General features: G+C 38.3%; 1 protein-coding gene across 1 annotated transcript in view; it reads left to right on the top strand.

Moving 5' to 3' along the window:
• LOC101163927 (eukaryotic translation initiation factor 3 subunit H) overlaps positions 1 to 26,362 on the top strand; it is a 56,698-nt gene that overhangs the window by 5,852 nt on the left and 24,484 nt on the right. The window contains exons 2-3 of the mRNA XM_004077766.5: positions 1,456 to 1,612; positions 22,448 to 22,615. Coding sequence (XP_004077814.4) covers positions 1,456 to 1,612; positions 22,448 to 22,615 — 325 coding nt within the window. The remainder of the gene's footprint in view (positions 1 to 1,455; positions 1,613 to 22,447; positions 22,616 to 26,362) is intronic.

Raw genomic sequence — 26,362 nt, 5'->3', positions numbered from 1 at the left:
ATGAAAATGCAAAGAGAGGATTGCATTTTTCATTTTAACATCCACCCTGAGAACATTGTCGGATTATTCAATTCGAATAAGCAGGAGGCCGGGCGATGCCGTCAGTGCTAGCTCCGTATGTCCGGCTACTAAATAAAAAACAACCTGGAAATCACATGGCACAATTTTTTTACATTTATTTGTTTGCTACTTCTGCATATTTGAACACCTAGAATCCTGACCCTCAAAGAGCGATTTCCTCCATCCTCTGAAAGAAGCCACAAGAACACGTTGAAAACACTATTCATTGGATTGGGTCTTTAAATAATTCAGTAGATTTTTTTCAATTTATCTATAACTGCACAATAGATATTCTGGATAACCATTTACAAGCATTTAGGAGTGTTTTTTTTCTTCTTCTTCAGGCCCTGCAGATGTATTATTACTGTAATGTTTTTAGAGTTTCTGCACTCCCTATTCATGGTCAATATTTTCCTTTTTTATTTAACAAGCACGTTGATGCTGTTTCAAAGCCCAAAGTGGAGATTAGCAATGATTTTTTTGAACAGAATCCATCCTCACATTCAGTGCTAAAATGGGATTTATACAAAAACAGTATGTGTGATTGATTGCATAGTTATATACTTCGATTATTTTGATGGATTAAACATGTGTAGCCTCTTGCATTTTGTATAACCATGGTGTACTGTACAATATTGCATTTAAAAAGTCAACAACACAAACAGTTATAAAAAGCTATTTTAGCCATCTATCTTTGGTAATATTAATGCATACTAGTCTTCCATCAATCTACAAGATTGTAAAATGTTGCTCAGCAAATGTATGGAGTTTGTAAGGTTTATCTTTTAGTTGTTTTTTTGCTTTTCTGCCATTCTATCTGTAATTCTGCTTTTCCTGTATTAATTTAGCATCAGATGCCAGCAATGTTCATCATTTTTGTTCTCTAGCATCCAGAATCAATATTCAGCTCATTGATTTTAGTTTTAAGGTGTGTAAGATGTGAATTACAACCTTTTTTTAAATTGATTTTTTCCCCCTTCTTATCAAAAAACTATTAAATGGATCTGAATTTTAAATGCATAACGACTGAATACCTGTTTATTATGAGGCACCATAATTCACATTCATATTGACAGAATTCTATAAAAAATATTTTATAGGCAGCAAAAAAATTAAATGTACTCTAATGGATTAAAAAGCATCTCTGTAGTAACCTTTGCCCAGAATTATAATAAAAAGATTAGATGCAGAGATCCAGCTGAGCCTCCTGACATAACCATAGCTAAGATTAAATAGAGCCAAAATAAATGCACAATAAACACACAAACTTGAGAAAATAAAAGCCCTCATGAGGAGCAGTAATTGGAACGGAGGGTACAGCTTCTTCTCCCCCTCCGCTTCTTTTGCCGTTGCAGTAATTTATTGCTATGATGCTCCTCTTTTCTGCTTTCACAGGTGGTGATGAAAATAATTAAGCACTACCAGGAAGAGGGCCAGGGCAGCGAAGTGGTTCAGGGCGTCCTGCTGGGTCTGGTGGTAGACGACCGGCTGGAGATCACCAACTGCTTCCCCTTCCCCCAGCACACTGAAGACGATGCAGACTTCGACGAAGGTAACCAATCCCTTCAAGTCTCAAACGGAAAATCAACTTACCTAGAAAATACGACATCACAGCACAAAACGGTTGACTGAGCTCTGGGAAATAGTTACTAAAAGGAAGATATTTCAGATATATCTTTACTGAGATATGGATGCTGTCATTACTACTTGTCACTTAGATTATACAGCATGTCATCATAACATGGAAATATTGATAATTAGGTTTGTAATTAGCTCCGGTTTCTTGAGTCGATACTGCAGATGGTGCTGGAAAATAAACATGAAATCTTTTAGAGAAAAATGAAGTGCTATAATTTTATACTATCGTGTTGAGGGACAGCTGAGATAAATGTATCTTCTGTCTCATTTAACACTTTAGGAGATGGCCGAAAAGAAGTAACACAAAATGCAAATGAATAGATGATTCTATCAAATGTCTTCTAAACCCTTAGAGCCCGACGCTGTGACCTTTATGGCTCCATCAGTCAATAAAAGTGACATTTTTCAGTCATTCCCTCACAGATCACTGTGAGTGTTGCACAGCTCCAGGCAGACATGCTTGTGAAAGCAGGATAGAATGGGTGATGCAAGTGCGCGTTTCTTTTTAAGATATGCTGAGATTCAATAGTAAGTTAGACTCTAAGATACGGAATATGAACAATCAAATTCAATGTTTTACATATTTTCCTCACCGGGGTTGCATCATAGCAAAAAGGGGTGATTGTTTAAACTGTAGACATATACACACAACAGCTCAAAGTGGAAAGATAATCTGATATATGTATATGTGTGTGCGTATATATATATATATATATATATATATATATATATATATATATATATATATATATATATATATATATATATATATATAATTCATTTTCTGCTGGTGACGTCGCACTCACAGTTCACTTACATAGTCAAGGAGTTCAACTCAAAAAATGGTTAAAAGGATAAAAAAAAAGGATAAAAGTGAAGTGAGAGTTTTGTCGAGACCTCCTGAAAGACCGCATGAAGCATAAAGAAAGACGCAACCCCCCCTTATAATGAATATGTTTGTGCTCACACACTCAGTTGCCATGGATACACATTTTTAAATACAGTTTGGTGTGAAGCCTGACTTTGTTGGGGGCTTACTTCAGTCTCTGCTCATATATCTTGATGCAGCATGGTTGTTGGTTTTTCTTCTCTGCGGCTGTGGTTAGCATTTGAGGCAGGAAGGCTTCCACAAATGACATTAGAGCGCAGCAGCTGTTGGGAAGAACGGCAGGCTGCTCTGCATGTTTCTGTGTTGTTCTTTACAATAACGTTTGGATGCCAGATGCAAACATGAAACTCTTGGCCAGATGTTCTAACGAGAAAACATTACAGACCAAAACAAAAAAGCCCCGATCGTCCTGCTGACTGGGTCAGGAGTACTTTAGGAGTTCCACCTACCGCGTTGCCTTAATGTGAGTTTTTCAGTTCCAGCCGTTTTCAAGTAGTAAATAGTTTCAAATGGTGGAGGTTCACAAATTCTTCTTCTTTGACTCTTTGCTGTGTGGAAAAAGAAATTATACAGTTAAATGGTTGTTTGGCAGAGGTTTTTACGGAGGATGTCCTTCCAGACACCACCCTGTATTTGCCTCCTTGCACATTTTGACGGAGGAATATGGGAGAAAGATGACAGATGCAGCAAGGAAAGGTGGACACAACACCACGGTTTTAACAGGCTTCCCATGCTAATGAGCAACTGTCAAAACGTCATCAGAAAGAAGGCGGCGACGGTAGCTAAAGGTCATTAGTGTCTTATTGTCGAGTGTTGTTGCTGACTTTTGCTGGGCCTGAGTTGTTCACCTGTCTTTGTGTTTTGCTAACTAGTCCCTTGCTGTGAACTCGGACATATTTACAAAATAGCATAGAATTCCTCCGGACGGGGATTTTGATACCACTCCAGACTGTCAGGGTTTTCTGTCAGGACTCAAAACTAGAAACGTTCATTTGTGTTGTTTTTTGTGTTGACTGATGGGAGGCGATACACAATGAGTGTGCAACCCCCCCCCCCCCCCCCCCCCCCCCACACACACACACACACACACACTTCCCTGTGCCCTCCAAAAGATGCTAATGCTACACTCAAAGGCGTGGAAAGACAATTACCGGGAGAATTAATCTGTTGACGAAACATGACATGGAAAATGGATTTTCTGTCTGCACATTTGGTCTTTTTGTTTCTGTACTCGAGTCGGAGTTGTCCACCCACGCACGCACACTCACACAGCGCTGACCTGCCAGGCCACTCAACTCCCTCTGCCACCTCTGATGTGTAGTAACTAATTGTCGGGGTCTCGCCTGCTTCTGCTAATGCTAAAGTGGGCTGACTTGGCCTGCTGTAGACCTCAATTAGAAAACAAAGCGGGTTCAGACTTTTATGAAGTCCCACAGAAGTGTTTATTGCCAAAGTTTCAATTACAACTCTGAGGATTGCATTACAGTTCGAAAACAGTTTGAAAGTGGCTTAGAAATCTTGCCTTAATTTAATAACAAAATATGATAATAGAAACGAATAAAATAATTTGGCAGCAGCAGTTCTTCTAATGACGTAGTTTTGGGTTATAGGAAAAAACGAACAAAGTTCGATTGAGAAGTTCACTAGAAAGCTGTACACAGTGCATGAGAATGTAGCTCCAAATGTCTAGATGTCCTTTAAAAGCCACATTACTGAGCCCCAGCCTGAGCATTGAGATGTAATGGCTGAACTTTCCTGTCTTTGCTAGGCGCTGCCGCTGAGGAAAGCTCCTGTTCTTTCTCTGACCTTCCGGTCCCACAGCTCCCCAGCTCCTTTGTTTTTGGGCTTCATATTGATTTCAGAGTTAACTTCGCTTATTAACAACCTCATAACGATGTTTCAAAGGATAAACACAGCATAACTGTGTGTTTTGTTCTTGCATTTGTGTATGCTTGATCAACAAACAGATTTAATTAGAGATTCTCAGACAGTAATACACAAAGAAAGCCCAAACCGGGATTATGCAATCGGTGATTAGCTTATCTGTAGCAGCAGATATGACTGTAGTGTCGCAACAAGTAAATGATTGCATTTCTTTTTGGACAAAACCTCTTATTATATCTGATTTGATTAAAGTCCCACTCTGATCAGCTTTTGATCTATCTTCAAAGAGTTCCCAGTGGTCGTAATATAAGAATTTTGCAGGTTTTAGCCGAAATAAAAAAAAAAAGCCTGTGTTGTTATCTAGGACATAGTTTCTGCAGAGTGGCAGTAGTTCATAAAAAATTCCCCTCTAGTTCACCTCTAGTTGTGGGTGGGACTGCGCAGAGCAAGCCCACCCCCACTTCCCATCACCCACCTGTTTACACTCTCTCCTGCCAGCTTACAGCCCCTCAAAACCCTAACTTAGCATTAGCGGTGCAACAAAAATGGCGAGGAATATTGGAGCTATCCAGCCGTACAGTTGTGACCTGAATGTCGGCTCAGACAGAAAAACAAAGATGTACATAAACCCTGTCGTCCACAAGTGGATGCATCTGGGTATTTTCTACGTAACAAATACAATTGTTTTCCAATTGCATTTTTTTGTTTGTTTCTGAATTAAAACAATTTTAATAAACAAATATTCCTCCATAAAAAAAAAAGCCACAACATGATGTTAAAAACTAAATTTTCATGGGTCTTTTATAGAGATTTTACTTTTAAGTTTAAATCACTATACTCACCGGTACGTGAAATCTGATATGTAGCAGAAAAACAAATTTGGCTTTGAATTAAAATGATAAAAACATGAGTAAATATTGAAATTACATGGTGAATCTGTGAATTCAATTTAAATCAATTCAGTCTTATGGCAGTGACCTTTTATATGCTTTTAGTTTGGGGTCTGCCTACATCTTTGCAGACTGTCGCTCAGCGATCCAAAAAGATTAGGTGGTTCCTTGGTGTTTGAACTCATAAAGAAATGATAAGCACAGCCTCATTGTCTGTGTGGGATGTTAAGGTAGTAATATTTTGTCACAAATGTACTCCTCATTAATCTAAACAATATCACTCTTTATGAAAATCTCTGCCATACAAAGTCAACGGTAGCAGCAGTCATTCAGTTTTAGCCACTGCCGAAGCCTCTTCTCCTATCACATTGACTAAGCTCATAATAAAACATTAAAGTTACAAGGGAGGTGATGGCGGCGTCCAAAAAAAATCATAGTGCCTCCATAGTTTTTTCTTGCTTTGTCTGTGCTCTGCATGAATCTGCATTAGCTCGATAAACAATGTGAAAGTTGTCTTCTGCGGGCCGTTTTCCACACACGTGTTTCTGCTGGGAGTGCATGTGCGATGCTGCGTCTTCATCAACAGGTGCCAGTGTGGAGCTGCGCTTGACTAACAGTCTGTGGCAGCAACTGTGACCAAATGATGGAGAAAGAGAGTAATTGAGTGCACACGGCAAAATCAGAAAGAAGAAGAAAGAACCTTGGCTGAACCCCCCCCTCTCCAACAACCCTCTTATCTCCTGTGCCCTTGCACACACTGTCCTTTTATCATTGACTTAATGTATGGTGAGATGTGTAGAACTACAGACAGTGATTCTCAAGACATTTGTGCAATAGAGGCACATGAGTAGCATGTTAATAATGTATGCTAGCTTTCTGCCTTTGTTGTGATATCAGGCTTAATGCGGAACAAAGAAGTAGTATCCTGCCACAGAGAGATTATTAGGGATGGATGCTTACGCAAAATCTACAAAAAGCCTCGTAAGGTAGGCTACAAGGCTCCATGTGCCGATGTGATTATCCTCTCCACTGATGTATGATTTATATAGCTTTTCCTTTTTGTCTCTTGAGTGATTCATAAAGCTGTGCAACAGTTACAAGTTAAATGCATCTTTTTTGTGCAACCAAGTTCCTTGTAGCCTTCAGCTTCCTGTTTCAGCGCATCAATCCTTTTGGCTCTTTTTTTTTTTATGGTTGTCCCAAACCTCCACCTTCTGTCAACACGTAGTGGCAATTTATTGAAATGTCTCTAAAGCTCAAGTGTTGAGAGTGTGCGTGGGTGTTTATGTTCTCTCGTGTCAAATTGTGCGTTGCGCCGTGCACCTGTCTCGTAAATAGATTTAGAGAGATTTTTGTTCGACCCAGTTTTACTGAAATGTGAACAAGCCGGAGAGGTTATTTGTGACACGTGGAACCTGACGGTCAGAATGGAAAACTTTCTTATCGCAATTAACAACAACTGTTCGATCAAATCACAGTGATTATACGGGGGGCCGATACATTTCCACTTTAAAGCTTTCGTGGGATGCAATTAGCCAGCTATCCATAGCGTGCTGTCTGTCCACTAGCAATTTTCCTGCTTGGCTTTTCATAATAACAACTGAGCTGTGAGTTGCAGGCGCTTCACTCAGAAGCAAGTGGGAAAATTGTAGTGTCTGAACATGGACACAGTTAGGATGGACTTAAGTTCTGACAAAGGGCAAATAACCCACGTTTCTTCCTTTTTCCCCCTCACCTTATAAAACACTCAAAGCCGATGTTCTCACATTTTAAGCATCTGGCGTTATGCATTAACTACGGTAAACCAAAATGTGATCTTCCTCCCTTCATCTTCTAAAAAAAAAAACACCTCTCTGTCTTGTTTTCTTCATAGTTTTTAAGCAGATGCTGCAGCTGTCCACCTTTCCATAAAATTATTCTGCAATTTCTGATTTCTCAGCTGCTCCAAAATGCACCATTTAGCCTCTTTCGTCTGCCTCCCTTGCTTCATACTTTCTGTCTGGTGCAGAGGTGCTGCAAAGCCCTTGTCCAGCTTTTCCTTATCCTTCTTTGTGGGCATGATGACAAAGGGAGCTGTAAGGTTGGTGAGGCAAACGAGATTTTATGGCGTTTGTTTCACCAATTACACAAGTTCAGTAATTAGAAATATATTTGTCTTTCTGGCTTGACAACACGTGGTTGTTTTTCCCGTTACCAAAAGAAAACATTGGGCTTGGCGTGTCGGTAGCAAACAGACTTACTTATGACTTCTGTCCTAACGAGACACATCATTAAAAGGAGCCTGGAAGGGTTCTCGTCTTGCATAAATGACCTGGACTCATTACCGGGATTAATTGTTTGATTGATGCACCTTTTTGCCATTTTTGTTTTTGTCTCTCCTGCTCTTTTTAAAATGCAAATTAAACCAATTAGCAATGTAACTTTATAGTGGATTTAACATCAGAGAGCAAAGAGAAAGGAAAATGTCTCCCCTCTTCAGTTTGTTCTGAGGAAAGTTTTAAAATAAATGAAATGATTGAAACTAAATTTACAAAAAAAAATCGAAATAAATTTAATTGGAAAGATTGTTTTAAATAGGAATTAGTATAATTGTACTGCAACAAACGAAAACATTTAGATGATTAGTCTTACCTGATCACATAGTTTTGCATATTTAAAATCCCTTTAACGTAACTTTTCATCTTATTTAATGACCCACTCCATACATCTTTTGATCTTTTTTCAAAGTGTTCCCAGTAATCTTTTAATTATGAATATGCTGTTTCTAGCTAAAATAAAAAATAAAACATTGTTTGTATTCTTGGACATAACTACTGTAGGGCCACAGTAGTTCGGTTTAGAAATTGCTGCCGAATTTTGGGTAGGACTGTTGGTAAGGAGCAACCCCGCCCCCTTACCCTTTCTGTTGCTGGGAGCTTTTGGCCTTGCCAGTGTATTTTTGATGTAACGATTTGAATAAAGAAATACAATTTTAAGCTTACTTTTCTTTATATATGTCCTCTATCATGAGAAAAATTCCACAAAAACTTAAAAACACCAAAACACGATTGATCAGTGTCTTTAATGTTAAAACATTTTTATGATTTTGTGTGCAGCCTTATAGAGGTTTTTACAAAATCTAATATTTATCTTTATCTATCTAAATCTTTATGAATAATTTTAGTTCAATTTGTAGTGCTCTTGTTTAAAATGACATTCTTTTTTTGGATTTACTGGGAAAGATACATTTGACATAAAGTCATTTTTTGCTCTCAGACTCATGAATGGCATCACATAAATCACGTTTGTTTGCTTTAGCTGAGAAAATGTCATTTTTCTATCCTCTTGCAGCATTTTCACTGCATTTGTTTCCATTAAAACACAGATTGTTGCATCACAGAGAAAGTTGCACACATGAAAGAGCAGCTGATAAGATCTTCCCGAACTAAGCTAATGCAAATAAGAGTTTTAAATCAGATAAAATAAGGAGGGTTTGCAGGTCTGGAGCAAAATCTGAATCCTGCAGGCTTTGTTACCTTGCAGCACTGCAGCAATGCGAAGGGTCTGGGTGCAGATAATGACGCCGTGCACTGGCAACAAGTTTAAAGCAGATACTCTTCCACACTGGGAAATCTTATTGGCAATTGTTTACAGATAATGATGCTTTTTGTTTTGGTGTCTTTTTTTAAACCAAAAAAAAAAAACAGTTAGCTATTGTGGTAAATACGCCCCCGTTTTGGGGGGTTAGAATCACCTGTTAAATTGACATTCGTCACCACGATTATCTACACCCGCAAATGAAAAGAAAAAAGCTTAATCTTGAACTGCCACATAGGTAAATTGGTAAAAGAAAATACAAATGAAACGAATTATGGGCAATTATTTCAATATTTCTCTTCACTCCGTTTTTGTTCTTTAACTGACGTTTGGGGGCAGACACGTTCATGGTGGGTTAATTGAAGTCATGAGGATTAAAACCACCTCTGTCATGATCCTTCCACTTTTCTGTTAAACTACTTTTCAGTATGCACTGAGGCATATTTCCATGTGTGTTTTCATGCATTGTCTAAAAGTTAGTCTCACCCTATGCTTATAAGGTCTACCTTGGGGGTTAGCCTTTCAATAGATCGCTCTACCTGCTTTAAATGGGAAATTGATTGCCTCTGGGGCTTTTTTTTTCTTCTTTTCCTGATCATGGCTATTTAGAAAACCACTTGGCAGCCCACCTTTAACAGAAATGCATACATAGTAAGGATACACCTTTATATTTTAGCTTAGAAGCATCCTTTCCAGCTTTTCTCAGAGCTGTATGAAATGTTTTCCGCTCATTTCTCTTCTTTATTGCCACGTGCATTTGATTATGCATGTGGCAGGAGGTCATTACTTCCATCTGCTGCTCAACCAGGTGGGTTATGTGAACTACAGGTAGGTTGATGGGGAGAGAAATGATGCAAATATGGTGGGGGGGAAAATACATTGAATTAAAAAAAAAGTTAGGATTTATGGAAGAAGAATGTTTAGGGTGGAGATTGGGTTGTTTTGAAAAAGTAACATGAAATGAAAGAAAGATTGTCAAATTCTATAAGGCTTTCAGATTCATGGGTAATAGATGGACTGAAAGCACGAATAATTGTAAATGTAGAGCAGCAGTCACAAGAATGAATCGTGCATATGAATTACAGTCATAAAAATAGAGAAGAAAAAAAACAAATGATTTTCCACTGATGAATAAGTAGCTAAACACAAGTAGAAGACCAGAAGATTAATAGTTCCTTTAATTACCCTGTTCTTGATAAACCAGCTGCTCTTTTTAGTATCACTGACTAAAACATTTTCTGCTCGTGCATATTTTCAGACGTTACTTAACATTGTCAAGGGAAAAGATTAAGAGGCTCTAACAGAAGCCCCCCCCAAAAAACTGAAATACATTCTTCTGTGCTTCTCTGTGGGTGTGTGTTAATCACAGGTGGACCTGCGTCTGCTTATGTGAATGCAAACCTCCTCTGCACAGGTGTGGCCACATGGGGCCCAGTGAAGACAAATGAAGTGGGTGTTGCTGCAATTAATTGCTCATGCATAGATTACCAACATCTATAAATATATGAACTGAAATGCTGAATCTGTGGGGAACTGAGGGAAAATAAATAACATTTTCAGGATGAAGTGTAGGGTTAAATATGAATTATTAAAAAGAAGCAAGGCCATTCTTCAAATGATGTATTCCTTTTTTTTTTGTTTTGCCAATCTTTGCATTTTATTGATGGTATATTGAGGCTTTTTTGTAATAAAAGTACTTTAACTTGTAATAAAAATGATTGAAAGCAATACATTTGAAACATTCTAAATGTACTGAAGATGTTTTTTAGTACTTGTTACAGCCCACGTGGAGTAATCTTGTTCAGAACTGCCTGGATGTTGCTTAGGAAATGTTTCAAGTAGTTGCTATTAATGCATTTAGCTACAGATTGGAGGTTTTTTTTGTACACCATTTTTTGGCCATCTAAATCTATAGCAAGGGTTTTTATAAATTTAAGCCCAATAAAGCCTAAAAGTACCAACTAAAATTCAGTTGAATAGGAGTAAAAGCAACATTTTTAAACTTCTTATAACCTAAAATGCACATTACAGCAACGTCTTACCTATTTATCTTAACTACCGGTAAGTTAAATAGTTTAATAGTTATCAAACTTATAAGGAAAGTAATTCATAGTTTTATTTCCTCTATTTGATTGGTACAGAGGTGATATGAGTTCTGCTCCAACACTATTCCCACCATAAAAACAGATCTCTGTGACAAGCAACACTATCAAACCTGCATATGGTGAACTTACCAGCATGTTATGCACGCCATGCATCTGCCTCTCTATGCTCTCAGTCTCTCAGGTGCATCACCGGGTGTTTGTGCGTCTGTTTTTGTCGTGGCTCCTGTGTGTGTCTGTTTATTGCACGTACCTGCACTTGTAAGAGAGGCATCTCTCTCCGCAGGGCTTGCTTAACTAAGATTAATTGCACCTAATCCAGTGTGCCAGGTGGAACACGGACCGTGCTGGGTGTACTCAGGCAAACACAGAAGCTCGCTTGCAAAGAGGTGCACACATCCCATTATAGCATAGGTTTCTGTAAATTAGCCTCACACCTCTGCTGACGCTCAAACCAGAACTGGATAGCACCATTTAGTTTTTAGACAAGTTGAGCATTTATCACCCCTTCCTTCCTCTGACAGGTGAACACGTGCAGGGGCAAAATACTGTGACAGAGGAATGGGCGAGCTCCACCCTAATATCAGCAGCAGTTACCCCCCAAAGATTGTAGAAAACATGTTACTTTTCTTTGCAGAGGAAGAGAGAAATTGAACCTTTTTTTGGGCCGTTTACCTAATATTCCTTCTGAATTCCCCTTTAACCATCATCAGTTAGTCATAACAAACACCCTTTTTGTTATAAAACGACGATTAGCCTGGTTGACGCTTAAAACTTTTCAGATCTGAGAGTTTTTTTGTGTTGTCTTGGTTTACTAGTGTCCTCTTTTAAACCTCTCGGCTGAGATGTACCTTGAGTTTGTTAAAGCGGAAAAAAAAGATTGTAACTTCTCTAAAATGTATAGAAAAGTGACCAAGACTGACTCATTCTTGCACTCTGTCCTCTCCTGTTACTAACCCCTTGGCCATTGGTGGTTGTGTCATACATCTTTCTCTGACCAATGTGTTTTCTTAAAAAACAGCCATTTTTTTGCCCCTTGTTCTGCCTTTGACTTGTTTTTCTCTCTTTTTTTTACCCAGCAATGTCCTCCCTTAGGTTGATATTTTTTCACCTTTCTGACTGTCTGGAATCTATCTTAGTTGTCTCTTCACAGTGAGGTGCATGGGCTTGAGTCAACTCAAAGCTTATTCACCTTTTCAGAGAATGGGTTTTGTTTCCCGAGACTCGGGGAACTGCCGCAGAGACACTCCAGTCTGTTGAATACTTTTCCAATGTATATTTTAAAAAACACTAGTGCATTTGTAATCCCCGCAAGCAGTTGCATCACAAGATAAGAGTTTATCTCATATCACTCATATTTTGTTGTCTTCAGGCTCTGGTTGTGCTTAAGACGACATGGTCTACATAACAATCCACTTCATATACTTCTATCTGGCTTTGATTCTTTTAAGCCTTTTATACACACAATAAAAGCATGATCAGCTTGCGTGCAGTGAATCCTCTCAGCCTGTTCTACCTCATGTGACAGAAATGTAAACATTTAATTAGTCTGTTTTCTTGTGCTTCAGTAAATGGAAAAACAAATTGACAAAAGCCTTGAAAGAACATTGGGATATACCTTGGCTGCATAATGTCCTTAATTTAGGGGGAAAACCTTATTACAACAGTTTGTGAACAATTCAGTTTAGTTTTGCTGGAAGCCAATATGGTGTTTGCTTAAGAACAGCAGGGAAGAGAGAAAGAACCAAATAGACAAAGTTTGTTTGTTTGTTTTCTCTTCACTTAACAGGCATAATGTGTTTTGACAGTGGAATCTCTGTGTAATTGTGTCGAGCTTTACCCTTTCACACCTGAGCATTAGCATCCGTGTTGACGTTCTTTGAGTTATCGTAGCTCTTAGACCGTACACGCAGCTGACGTAATTCCAGCGGATTCTAAAGCGGAGAAAAAACAAACAAGCTCCCTCTAGACCTAGGACTTCTCTGCGTCTGTAGATTGAACCTGTCTGCCCCTGCTGCATGTGTGAACGCAGATTTAAAGGGTTAACTCAACAACCTGTAGAATGAATCAGAAATTCATAGCAATTTATTCACAAGACGATACTTAGATAGAGTTATTGTAGTTTAGCTTCGGTTCAGTAGTTTTTCTTGTCTTTTCTACCTAATGAATAGTTTAAATTTAGAGGCGTAAACCTTTTAAAAGCCCTCCATTACCTTAATACAGAGGACATTTGTGTCTGGTTTAAACGCAAACATATTTATTTTTATGCTTGGGATTCAAATCATTCTCAATTGAAAGTGTGGCTGTTTGATATGTGATCATCCAACCCTTTGTCTTATTGGTTGGGATCCAACAGCTGCCATGCTTGGTTAACCTTCCCAACAGCCCATTTTTGGGAAGATTTCAGTTAAATCATAGCGATAACAATGACTCAGAGAAACGGGCTTCAAATCAGCTCATTACAGCCCAGTGAATAAAGTGGGCGCTTACTACATACAGGAGTTGATGTTAATCCACATATTACGATTATTTCTAAAACAAATAGGTGTCCAGGAGTTCAGAACTTTAAATAAACACAAGTAATTTCAAAATAGAAAGAGAAAAAAAAGAAAAGTTTGTTGATACAAATGACATTGAAGACTAGAGCTTAGAAAATTTGAACAACCAACACATTTGAAGCCTTGTTCATTAATTTAAACACCTTTTTGTCCATTATTGGATCTGTGTTGAGTGCATTTATGAAGCATTCTGGCTGCCTTTCTTTCTGAGTTACAGCGCTCTTAGAATGCAGTCTGAAGTAAAGGCAGCATCCCAGCTGTGCTGAATGAGTGGGTCAAGAGTTTAGACTCATTAAATTAGGTGTGGTGTGCTGAGTCCTAAGGGTAAAATGAAATAGTTAGAACAGCTGTGGCTGTACAGCGTTCTTCACTTAGCAAAAGGACTGTTGGAATAAGCTGTCCTTAAACTGTGATGCTTCCAAACATTAGTTTTGTTTTACTTGTGGTACTAAAGTTTTTATTGGATTGTGGCAGGTGATTTTCCATCACTCGTGAACTTCACAGATCCATCCAAAAGTTCCCTTTTTAAAGTAATTTTTAGAAAATGTTAATACTTTTCATAAAATTAGATCTTTTTAATTGTGATGTAAAAGATCAATGTATAACAAAATATCTAATTTATTAGATCTTTGCTAATTTTATTATATAGAAAAGTACAATTGTTTAAAATCAGAAAAATAAAATGTATGCCAATCCACATTCAAGCATGGCTGGTGGAACATTTTTAACACCTAGATTAAAGGAAAATTAGAACATACAGTATCCGTGTGGATTAAAATAGATTATTGATTATTGCAGCCTTTGCTGCCCACTAATTTGTTTAATGCTGTATATGTATGTGTAGTTAAATAAAAGCACTCTGAGGGCTGGAAAAATCTACAAAAACAGGCAAATAGACTAGCTCTATAAAGTGCAAGTGAACTGATAAATGTTACAGCTTTTACACGATTTCTATAAATCTCTCATCTTATGCAATGTAAAATTACAATTTTTGTTTTTCTGTAATGGGTTTAACTACAAGCATGGGACTAAAATGGGAGGTACAACAATTATTTTTCCAAAAAGTCTGAGATTGAAGCTATAATTGGAAAAAATATATTTCAGCATTTGAAGTTAGGTTAGGATATTAAAATTAACCCCTTTAAACTGGAGATATCGCTGGTGACAAATTTATTACACATGCTCTTTGAGGCATTCAGCATCAGCTAAATAAGACTGTAGAAAGCGGCTTTTCATATCAGCTTTGAATCGATACCCAAGAACGGAACTAACGTAAATTGTTGCATAACGGCACATAGCCGCTTTTCTCCGCGATAGAATTAGCTGATGTATGAGGATTGCATAACCCCTTCACTACTAAAGTGTTTCATATCAGCACAAGGCTGCTTTTCTCTGCTTCAGAAATGTTTCTTAGTTTGGTTGGGACTGTTGGCGGGAGTAAGCCTGCGCTCATTTCCCATCACACTCTTTCTCACTAGCTCACAGCTCTCACAACCCCTTGCTAACATTAGCGGTTCAACAAAAATGACGACTAATATCGAAGCTATCCAGCTGTACAGTGTAGATCCAGAGGCCAGCTCGTACGAGGAAAACAAAGATCTTAATGGATCTATTGGTCTGGAAGTGGATGCAGCGGAGCAGGGAGCTGATTGTAGTTTTTATGCAATAACTACAAATGTAATTTTTTTTTGTCTTCCCCCTGATTCACCTCGATTTGAATAAAGTAATACTCAGAAATGCTGTTTTAATTTTAATTTTCTTTACATTTGTCCATGATTGTGAGAAAGATTCTACAAGAACATGAGTGGGGCTTTACATTTTTCAACAAAAAAGATTGATGAATCAATAGGTACATAGATGCATGGATAGATGTTAAGGTATTTGTACACTTGTTATAGATGAAATATGTTCTGTAATTCAGAGAACCATTTATTTTACTTGGGAAATGGAAAATCTTATCTGGGAGTTGTTTCCAACTCCTGAACCTGACAAACCTTGAGGGTGTACTCGTGTTGGTCTCGTGTGTACTCTTGTACCGGTAAGTCACCATTCCTGGCTCATGAAGTCGCATTTTCCTACATGGTATTTTTTCTGATCTAATCTGGTACCGTTCATCTGTTGCTAGCCATTTCTGCATATAGAGTGTATTGCTGGGGTGTGGGTGTGCAAGCATTTCTTTAAGACTGCATCTGTTGAATGATTGGACGCCCCACTTTGTGCATCTTCACACTCGAACACAAAATGCATGCTAAAACGGGCTTCACTGCCCGCACAGAGAAGCGGTGGCCTGCAGCACGCAGGGTCCACTGCAGTTAACCCCCAGTGTCAGTGAGCATTAGAGTATGGACTATCTGTCTGCTTCATGTCAGACAAACACACAAATGCTCTCGCAGTGCCTTGTGTTGATCGCAACTGTTGATTTTTACTGCGAAAAGGTGAGGAGTTTTGCTCCTGGCTTATAAACAACCTCCATTCTGCATGACACACACCTATTTGGCGTTAGATGTTTAGCATGCGCTGCACAGCATTTGTAGGCTTCACACCTCCTACTTTTCTTTTTTTTCTTTGCTTTCTCTTTTTTTTGTTCCCAAGTGTTATTCACACATGCAAAAATGTGTGAAAAAACGCACACAAAAACATTTTATCCATATATCCTCCTCCTTCCTCTCTGGATCCTGTAAGCCTTACTTAATTCTTGCCTTCACACAATCTCCCTTAAACACACATTCACTTTGTCTCTGTCAGATGTCTCTGCTCTGTTCACTGTCTCACACACACACACACACACACACACACACACACAATCCGGGAGCACTAAGGGAATGGGCAGACTCATTCCCATCTGGCCCTCAAGACCTCGGCTGATTGATGTGAGAGGCAGCAGGGTGGCATAAATGAGAGAGGAATAGCAAAAGGTGGGCACGCTCCCACCTCCACACCCTGACGATATCGTTAAATTGACTGTTCCCAGGCTAATGTTGCCATTGTGGACATATCAGCTGCCCTAGTAATGCGGGCGATGATGGATGCAGCGATCAAAAAGTAGTGCTGCTTGTTGTGTTCCTGTCATTTTATAACCTTTATATGGTATATTATGTATTGACTGATCATTCCTCTTTTTCTCTAATAGACACATGTATGGACAATGTAACTGTAATGTAAAACTTTTCATTTTGTGTACGCATTTTCTCCTCATGTCTGGATTTTGTAGTTTTGACGAGGGATTTCCTGAGCCAATGATGTCATCAGAAATTGGGCCCAATCACATAGTGACAGACTTGATCGAAGTCGGATGTTGCAAACTGTTTAGGGAACGGATATTCAATTTATTCTCATTAATATTATCAGCGCTGTGTTTTTCAAGTTCATTTTTACAGATAAATATTAGAATTCTTAATGAACAGATCACGACATTTAATTGCTGTAAACCGCAGCAGAATGCAGCACCAGTTTGAGCAGGAGGCGTACAAAAACAATTTGGTAAAGTTAGTGAGATATTTACAGATTTGGACTCAACAACTTTTGAAAAAAATATAAAACTGACAGCAAGTGTCCCTATTGGTTTGTCTTAACACAAACAAAGGCAGCCAAAAAGAAAAATGTATTTTTTATTTTTAATCACAATTAAAGGAGAAACGGTTGCCAAGTGACTGTCAAAAAAAAGAATAATCTTGGGGGAAAATGGTGACTAAGAAAAAAAAAAAAACAAATATCAATGTCTTAAAAACAACCAAAACTTGTTACATTGATATGAGATCCTCATGAATACTCTTCATCATATTCATGCTACAACTATGGTTTTGGAAGAAAATCATTTTTAAGAACATTTAATGGGGATTTGAATCAAAAAAATGATAAAAATGTTCTAAAGATACTAAAGCTACGGGCACCAAACATTCACACATGACTAATTTTCAGCTGTTTTCACTGCTTAAAAGTTAACTATTTTTTCTAGTTGAAAGTTGCACCATTTTGACTTGGTTGTTCAAGCTATTTCACAAAAATGCACTCTTTTAAGTGTTAAATTATATGTATGATAATTTTCGGGGCAAATCCAGATTTGTTTATTTTGCATTTGTTCATTTTTTATACAAATATATTGTGAAAGTATTGTTTGAGGACTTGGTCTCAGCAGATTCTCAAAATCAAATGTTTCAGAATTGGATTAGGTCAAAACAAACTGGACAACCTTCCTTTTTTATCTAGTTTTGTCTCATTATTTACTTCAAAAACAAGTTTAGTTGATGAAAAAAATACATTAATGTATTTATCTTTCACATTGTTGTTTTTACTTTTTTGCTGAGACTTTTTAAAAACCATCTTTAAAATGATTGTTATCGCTAAGTAAAAAATTCTATGTTTTAATGTTATATTTCATTACAGATGTTGTGATGTCTTGCGGCTACAATACATCAGCAGCTTACACGACTCTCATAAGCCCAGAGATTGCTCTCCTCCTTTTTATACCTCACACCTGCAATTCATGTTATATGAAGAAACAAGGCACTGATCCTGTGGCATTTACAAGGCTCTTTGCTTTGTATTAGATCTTAGGTGGATGAGCTGGCTGCCTGCCACTGGCCTGTAGCTTTCCTCAGTTTCTCAATCTCAGTTTCTCTATCAGGCTGAAAGATTGTCTGCATGTCGTCTGACCCCCTAGTGCAGCCTTTAGTTGTTTGCTTTAAAGTCCTCCTGTCTGTTTCTTGTGAAGGCCGAGTATCTCTCACATAGTTGGACTACAGCTCAGTCAGTGCAGATTTAGGACTGTGAAGTATTCCTAAGTTATTTCACCAGATGGCCTTTGCTCGATACCATCCGCTGACTCACTGACACGGTGTTTGGATGTGATAACCGACTGGAAAAGTATTTTCCAGTTTCATTTTCTCAGAGTGTTGTGTGCAATGGTTAGCGCTGCTTTCTCAGGTTCTAGGCTGAAATAAGCTGCAGGGATGAAGTTTTGGAAATTGTTCTATTTTTCAAATTCAGATCTAGTCACACATTTAGTTCTGTGTAGGGATGGGTACCGTGCCCCGGTATTGAACCAGCCCCGGGGCCACGTTCTTCAAGACCGCAGTATCGTTAAGATGATCTGACCTGAACGGTTCTGCTATCGGTACTGGAGAAGTTACTTTTTCTTTTTTTTGTGTCCCACAAGATATGAGCGTTATCTGCCATATTTAACTCACCAAGTCAGTCAATTTTCCGTTAATTAATGATGATATTAATTTCGGTATTCTCGTTGAAGCGGAGAGCTCTGTCTATTTGTGTGCAAGGGGGCTGTTGTTCAGACAGCACGCGCCGCGCGCGCACACACAAGACAAGGCAGCGCGCACACACAGCCTCATAGGGGACACGTGAGCGACCCTAGACTAAGAACACCCGTTTCTGCGTAAAATTAATGAAGTTTGCGTCAAGGAGTCCCTACCATACTGTCACCTTGCTGTTACGATGACCGTATGTTGCGCTGTCTGTGTAAAACACGCTGAGAGGCGGGGCTTAGATTCACCGCTCATGATTCCAGACCCCTGACACACTATCAGCTGCTTCCTAATACTTAATAATAATTAATGACCAACGATAGTTGTCATCCGTAAAATTAATATAATTTATTGGGTTTACTGGATTTAAACAAAAATAAATAAATAGAAAGGAGGCTGCATCAAAGTGAATTTGTTTCCATCATCTCACTCAATCCTAACTCTGGTGTTTGACAGACAGAAAAGTCTATTCAAGGTTGTGGAAAATGGACAAAAGATCAAAGGAAACATCACGCTCATAAAGAATAAAAATAATTAGATTAAATAAATATCCTGTCTGGAACATTCTCATGTATAAAGTAAAATGTTTTGTTAAAAAAAACAGTGTTGTTGCATAATGAGGAAATAAAACACTTTATGTTCTTAATTTGTTATTTATTTTATTTTTTTCCGTCCTCAAAAAGTATCGATAAGAGTACCGTTAAAATACCGGATCGATAAGCAGTATCGATAAGAGTAGTAGTACCGTTAAAACCTTAACGATACCCATCCCTAGTTCTGTGGCCATATAGTTGCTTGGACAACAAAGCATAGCTTTGCCTTTTATTTAATGTTATTCTAAATTTTCTGACCAGTAGTGGTGTCGCCTCTGCTCTGACACGTATTGAGTTTCCACCTTATACGGCTAATAGCTTAATTAGTATTGATTCTAACAGAGCTCCCATCAAAGGCAACACTGTCAAGAAATGTTTAACTTCTTTACTAAGAAGAATGAGGACATCAGTATGAACCCAGGATTGTTGAAGTAAATAACAGGTTTTTTAAATGATGAATGCATGGCTGTTTTGTTTCTTTTCTGGTTAGTTTTCAGATATTTTGGAGTAAAACTGGATTTTTTTTATTTTATTTTAGAATTTTCTAATGGCTCATCTTTGCTTGTCAACACTCCAGACTTTTACTAATTCTTCTGTCTTTCTGTCTGGGTTCACATCTGTGGTTTCAAATGAGACTTTTGCAAACAAATCTCAGTGCTTTTCACTTGAAAACCTGTAAGACAACCAGAAGATTTGCGAGGAATCTTGTCTGTAGTGTCTCTTAAATAAAGCATTAAGTGAGCGTTAAGTGTTTCTTAATGTACTCGAGTTCAGCAGGTTAGAGAGAAGTATGGCCTAAAGACGGTGGGTTAAGCATCTTACTGCTCACTTAGATTTGATCATGTAAATCGATAGAGGCTGAAGGAGAAGGGATGGCTGCTGCGCATTCTTTTTTTTACATCAATAGTTTTGACGTTTCTGGTTCTCGGCATCAGTGACATTGTTTTTTCCTTAATAGTTAGCAAAACAAAACCTTTTAATCAGGAAATCTTCTTGTAAATTCAACTAAAACACGATCGAACTATTGTGGTGTGCAATCCGTCTGAAGCCATCTGCCAGAAACAGCTCTGTGCTTGAAGGATTGCTGCAGAAGTGAACCTTTGTAAAGTTTTCTAAACAAAGTATTGAAGTATTGAACACACATTAGGGTTATAAAAGATGAGATGAGGCAGAGGAGATGGCTTATCGTTTTTCTGCTGTTGTTGACAATTCTTCAGCTCTCATTCGGCGTACACGGGAGCTTGTGCCGAGTTTCCTTCCTAATGACAGGGTAACGGGGCAGGTTTACGCGTCGGCGGCGTTTCATAGGTGAGGACTCATTCTGAGAAAACGGGTGCACAGATGTATGAAGTTGTTCCGCTGCAGATTGTCCTTCATTGAGCTCCAAGGGTCTTTTATTCTGCTCATTTGCTGTACGTACTTGTAAATGTTCGAAATCCTAATGACTATTTTTGTCCAGCCAGAAAATGTAGGATCTCAGGTTTGTGTGTTTCTTTTCACTTGACTCCTGACACCATCCTCTTCTCCGGTTTGTCTCCAAATTACATCCTCGCTTTCCTTTCTGCACCATATCTTCCTCAATTTCTCTGCCCTTTTCTCACCCCCCCCCCCCCCTGCCCATTTGCCGCGCTTACTTTTGTCTCTTGACCATGTCAATCACAAAATAAAAGGGCGAGATTAAAAGGATAGATAGTTTCATCTGGTCCACCTCTGCTCGACAGCCTGTGAATAGGGCCCCTGTGCCCGGCTGTCCTCCATTGCTTATGATGGTGAATTTCAGATCCATGTTCTCGTTGGGGCGTATGGTTATTTTTGTTTAGTTTTTAGTTTCTGTGCGTTTTTCATCAAGGCACAGAAAACATGTTTACAAAAAATGTGCGTTTTAGCTTCAGGATGTGTTAAATTAATGCAAAAAACAAAAAAAACACAACCTCAAGGAGTCACATGCCTGGTTGCAGATTCTTCTTTTGCTCTAAGCCACTTTAGACACAGCGTGAGCTCTGTAAGGTCACATTTCTCCAAGTGATCAAATAGAATGATAATCTGTTTTCAATTATATTGCTTCCTGCTTTACATAGCATCGCCTTGAGGGTCACATTCATGCCATTAGAAATAGACAAAGGGGAAACATCACCTTTGTAACGAAGGAGAGATTATCGTTTCGGTTCTGGCTCACCTTTATTTCTCTTCCCACCCTTTTTTTTGTCAGGTGCTGATCTTTCATTTCGTCCTTTTAACACCCCCCTCTCCTTATCTCCACCTACTGTCCTAGCTTTTCCCCCCAAAATATTTTACCTATTGCTTTCCACTGTCTGTTTTTCAGTCTTCCACTTTGTTCTTGTTAACAGCCCCAGCAGGAAAGAGATGGGCTCTTCAGACTGGGTCTAGGGGGCCACAGCTGCCCAATCACAACCTGATTTATCAACGTCCTCCAGCTAGCCTACATAGACATACTGCTTTGCTCACTTGCGCTGGATGTTACTTACAGCCGATGAGGCAGGGTGTATTTCTAGCTGCGCGTCCTTAGGAGCTGTCTGCTGTAATGAAATGGCTCTCCCTGTAATGGATCTAGCCTTCTCCAGAAGCTGAAGCCGACCCGTGTATCTGTCCAGCTGTTTTATCCTCACTGAGATATAGTTACTGACACAGAAGATGACAGTTGATCCCAGCTGATGCGCGTTTTTGACAACTTTGTTACAACCATCTGATAACAAAATATCGAACTTTTTGTTTGTTTGTCTCAGTTGCAGAGCAAATTTGTCCTTCACGCTCCAAATACTCATTTGCTTGTAGATTTGTAACGTCCTTATCCCCCATGTTCCTCCTCTGTTCACACACCATGTCCAGTTCCAGATGGCCATTAGATGTTCACGCGTCCAAAAAAAGTGCTGATTATAGTGAAGCTCATCTTGGAGATACATTTTTTTTTTCTTCAGTTGTTTCATTTCCCTGAGTTTCCATGCCTTACCCTCCGCTTGTGCCTTTGTCTCTGCCTATAGTCCAGTACCAGATGGAGATGATGCGTTCTCTGCGTCACGTCAACATCGACCATCTGCATGTGGGCTGGTACCAGTCCACCTACTATGGCTCGTTTGTCAGCAGAGCTCTACTGGACTCCCAGTTCAGCTACCAGCATGCCATTGAGGAATCGGTTGTTCTCATCTATGGTGAGTAGAAACAGGAAATAGTTCTGATCAAAAATGCACATCAATTTCTGAATAAATGTAATCATCGTGCAAGACATCCTCCAAGAATTTATTTTATTCAGATGTGTTTATATATGTATATAGAAGTGAATAAACGTGAAGTTAAAAAAGTTTGCAAGTATTAAAAGGTTACTTTTATTAAAAGATGGTATTATTAATCAAGTTGTTCACAGATGGACAGTATGCAGGTAGAAACTTAAGATTAATTTTTTTCTAAAAGCCAAAGTTGTACATGTCTGCTCTGGCTGTACATTTACCCTTTGAAATGCCTGCACCACCAAAGAATTAAGCACATTTTGAAAACATTTATTTTTTTTAAAAGTTGTGTGTTTTACCAACTCAAGGCAAAAAGCAACAAAAAATATTATTTTTATTGATTTTTCTTATCTTGGCTGACTTTTACAAGGGTTAACAATCTTCTCTGTCAATGAATGCATTTAATAATAGTTAATTATGACGATTAATTCTTCATTTCCAGACATTGAGCATAAATTAAATAAACCTTCAAATTACATTTACAACCTGTTTTTTATTCCTGAATGTCTGGCAGTTGAAGATTTGAAGACATTCCCAAAGCGACCCTTTTGCAGCAGAATAAACCACAAAGCTGCATAAAAATGATTGTTTTGGCAAGCAGAATGAAAAACAGTCTAATTCCGAGCAGAGGGATGGTTTGAGTCAGATGTTTATACAGAGATAAATCAGTATTGTAATGAAGTACTTTTCAAACATACTGGGGAGCGGAGGGTCTGTTAATAAAGGCTTTGATGCAAATCTGCATCTTATGTCTTTAAAATCAAAACATGGGAAAGGTTTGATCGCCCGTTGGCATCTGAGTGAGGCTCCAGCAGCTCTCAACTTTATTTGGGCTGGAATAGTACCTTTTTTAGCCCCTTTCACACAGAAAATCATTTTTTCTCTCACTTTTTGTCATTTCTACTGACACAAAAAAATGGCCTATCTGACTTTTTCAGTTTTGTATGAACTTCAAATAAATTCAAAAGGTTTGTAAGTGTGTATTTGGGACGTGACGGATCTGTTCTTAAAGGTTAATTCAACAGAGTTTGCAAAAGTGTAACACAAAATTCCAATAGTCACAAACCTGTTTGACAAGATTCACACAAGAAATGGAAATTCAAACGGATTTTGAGTGTGACTTCTTTATCATACACTTGCAAATTTGAGGATAATCTCAAACGATTTACCAAATAAGTACAGATTACAAATGAAATCACCATCATGACCTTTATTTAACCAGATTAGGACCCTCTTAGACCAGCATGGCCTTGTGCCCATGCAGAACATGTAAAAAAAAAAACCTGTTAAACCATAAAAGACAGACAAGTGCAAATACAATAAATAATATGAAAATAAAGTTATTTGTTGTCAAATGCTTTTGAAGTTTTGAGAGGATTCATCTGCCTCCAGAGATTTAGAATAAATTTCAAAATTTTTGTCCTATGCTTTTTTTCCCCCCATTCAAAAGCATAAATTGTATAATTAACATAACTTAATTAATGCATAATGTTAAACATCAACAAATATTTCCATGTAATGTTTTTTTTGGTAGATGGACAGCAGAACATGCGGTTCTTAGAGCATAGCAAAATAATAAAACCTGTAACATGGATTTTGTCTTACAGCTCATGAAAGGAAAATGACTGGAGACGTAGCACGTACCATAATAGATAAAAGAAAATCTCTCTTTTTTTAAAATATATATATATATATTAAAAGAAAATCATCCTAAAATCCACGATCCATCATAAACTATGCTATGAGAAGTGGAAAAATCCTCTATAAGTTATAAAGCGTCTGCAATCTGCGTGTATTCAAAGGATTGTGGATTTGCTATTTTTCCTCTTAGGTGACTTGTTTGGGGTTTTAAAGTCCTTTAACACAGGTTTGTGATTCTTATCAAATTCTAAGAAATTTCTGGTTTCAAATGGGATATTATTTGCACACCGATGGATACACATTTGTAGATCCCCACATACACATTTTCAAATCGCATAAAGGTATTTTTTGTTATCATAGTTAAACCTTTATACACTCTTGTCATGTAAGTAGTAAAGCAAGCACTGTTTGAACAGACCTGACAGGATGCCGAAGCCCACCGTTTATCACAGCAGGGGCATCCGTCAGTCATCTGATTCTGTGATCCTGGCTTCCGGTGTGTGGTTTAGCACTGTATCACCTGTCTTTGTTCCGGGGGAAATTGCTACAGGGGAATAGCAGCAATTCTACAAACACATCATTTTTTTATAGTTGATTCAGCTCTACCAATGTATGAAAACACCAACTGATGTCTGCCATTTTACTGCTACTACTGTCAATTTCCTTTTCTTTAGCTGACTTGTGAAAAGGCGTTTTTCTTGTCTTCAGCGGAAGCCATGAAGCAGTGATCACAGATGCAAAGAAACATATTTATTTGATGATATTGCGTCACTGATCCTTAGATTGCGCAAACGTATCACCACAGTGCAGAACAAATGGCGCCCTTTGATCAAAACGCCAGATTGAATAATTGTCTACAGTTTAAAAGCAAAAAGGAAGACTTACCCAAGGATTGAACCAGATTACTTTAAAAGGTACTTATCCATAACGGGAAAAATAAATATTTTATTTAAAAGTAAGAAAAGGCTTCAAACATTGCAGCATTTCCATAACTGTTAGTATGAAGAAACTGCATCTCTTGTCTTTTCTGAAACTTTTCTTTCTCCAGATTGTACAAACTGATGATGGATCATTTTCAGGAACATAACTTTGATCTTCTCCTGCCAGCTCCTCTAAAAACCTTGTAGTCGGGTGGTTTTCTCATTCTAAACCAGGCCTCCTGTTAATGTCAATCAATAATTCAGCACTTAAAGGATCAAAGCACCCCAAAGGAATTTACATTATCTGTTTAAAGTCAAAGGGGAAGAAATACATTGATTTCTTCTTTGTTTTCTTTGTCATCGGCTCACCGGTCATTTCATGCCGATGAAAGGATCAATCATTCGGACGACTGGTGGGTAAATGGCTCCTGTGCAGTGAGCTTGGAAGCAAAGTGGGTAGTTAAGCTAACTGGTTAATTGCGTTCCCCGTAGCAATTGTTTCTACAGGGGAGGCAAACAGTTGAAGGTTATAGGTTAGAATAGACACACATCTTACTAGAGCTGCTAAGTCAGGAACATTGAGTGCATCTGATGGGGCTTTGTGCCTCATTAGTAAGAAGCTTTATAATAACAGTTTACCCCTGTTTGGAAATATTAAGTAGAAGTGAATATTGCATGGGTGTTGACCATTTGAACTTTCTGATACCTCTGTGTGCTGCTCCAGCAAAATACGCATTTACTTTTTTGCATTCATTTTTTGGGCTTTCTTGGTATTTTGCGTGTTGAATAAAATAAATACTTGTTGGAGGAAACAAAATATATACTAATTGCTTCCTTAGTACCACTAAAAAAGAAGAAATTGCATAAAAATCCCAGTCTAGTATATTCTGCATTTCTATGCAGAGCATGGTTTCTGTGGGCTTAGGAGAGCTGTCCTGATCAGGACTTTCTTCCCTCTTGGCGGCGATGAGCCGTGACTCTCGGCTAACTGTCAGTTTTGTTTGGGGCCAGCTAATCTGTAAGTAAATGACCAGGCAATCGGAAAGGGAATTGTTGGCACCAAAACTTCATCTGGGCTGTCAGTCCTTTGGATTCAAAAGATTTATTCGGA

The sequence above is a fragment of the Oryzias latipes genome, chromosome 16 (genome assembly GCF_053564925.1).
Source record: "Oryzias latipes strain Hd-rR chromosome 16, Olatipes_Hd-rR_3.1".
NCBI classification, from domain to species: domain Eukaryota; kingdom Metazoa; phylum Chordata; class Actinopteri; order Beloniformes; family Adrianichthyidae; genus Oryzias; species Oryzias latipes.
This window is presented reverse-complemented; position numbering and strand designations above follow the sequence as displayed.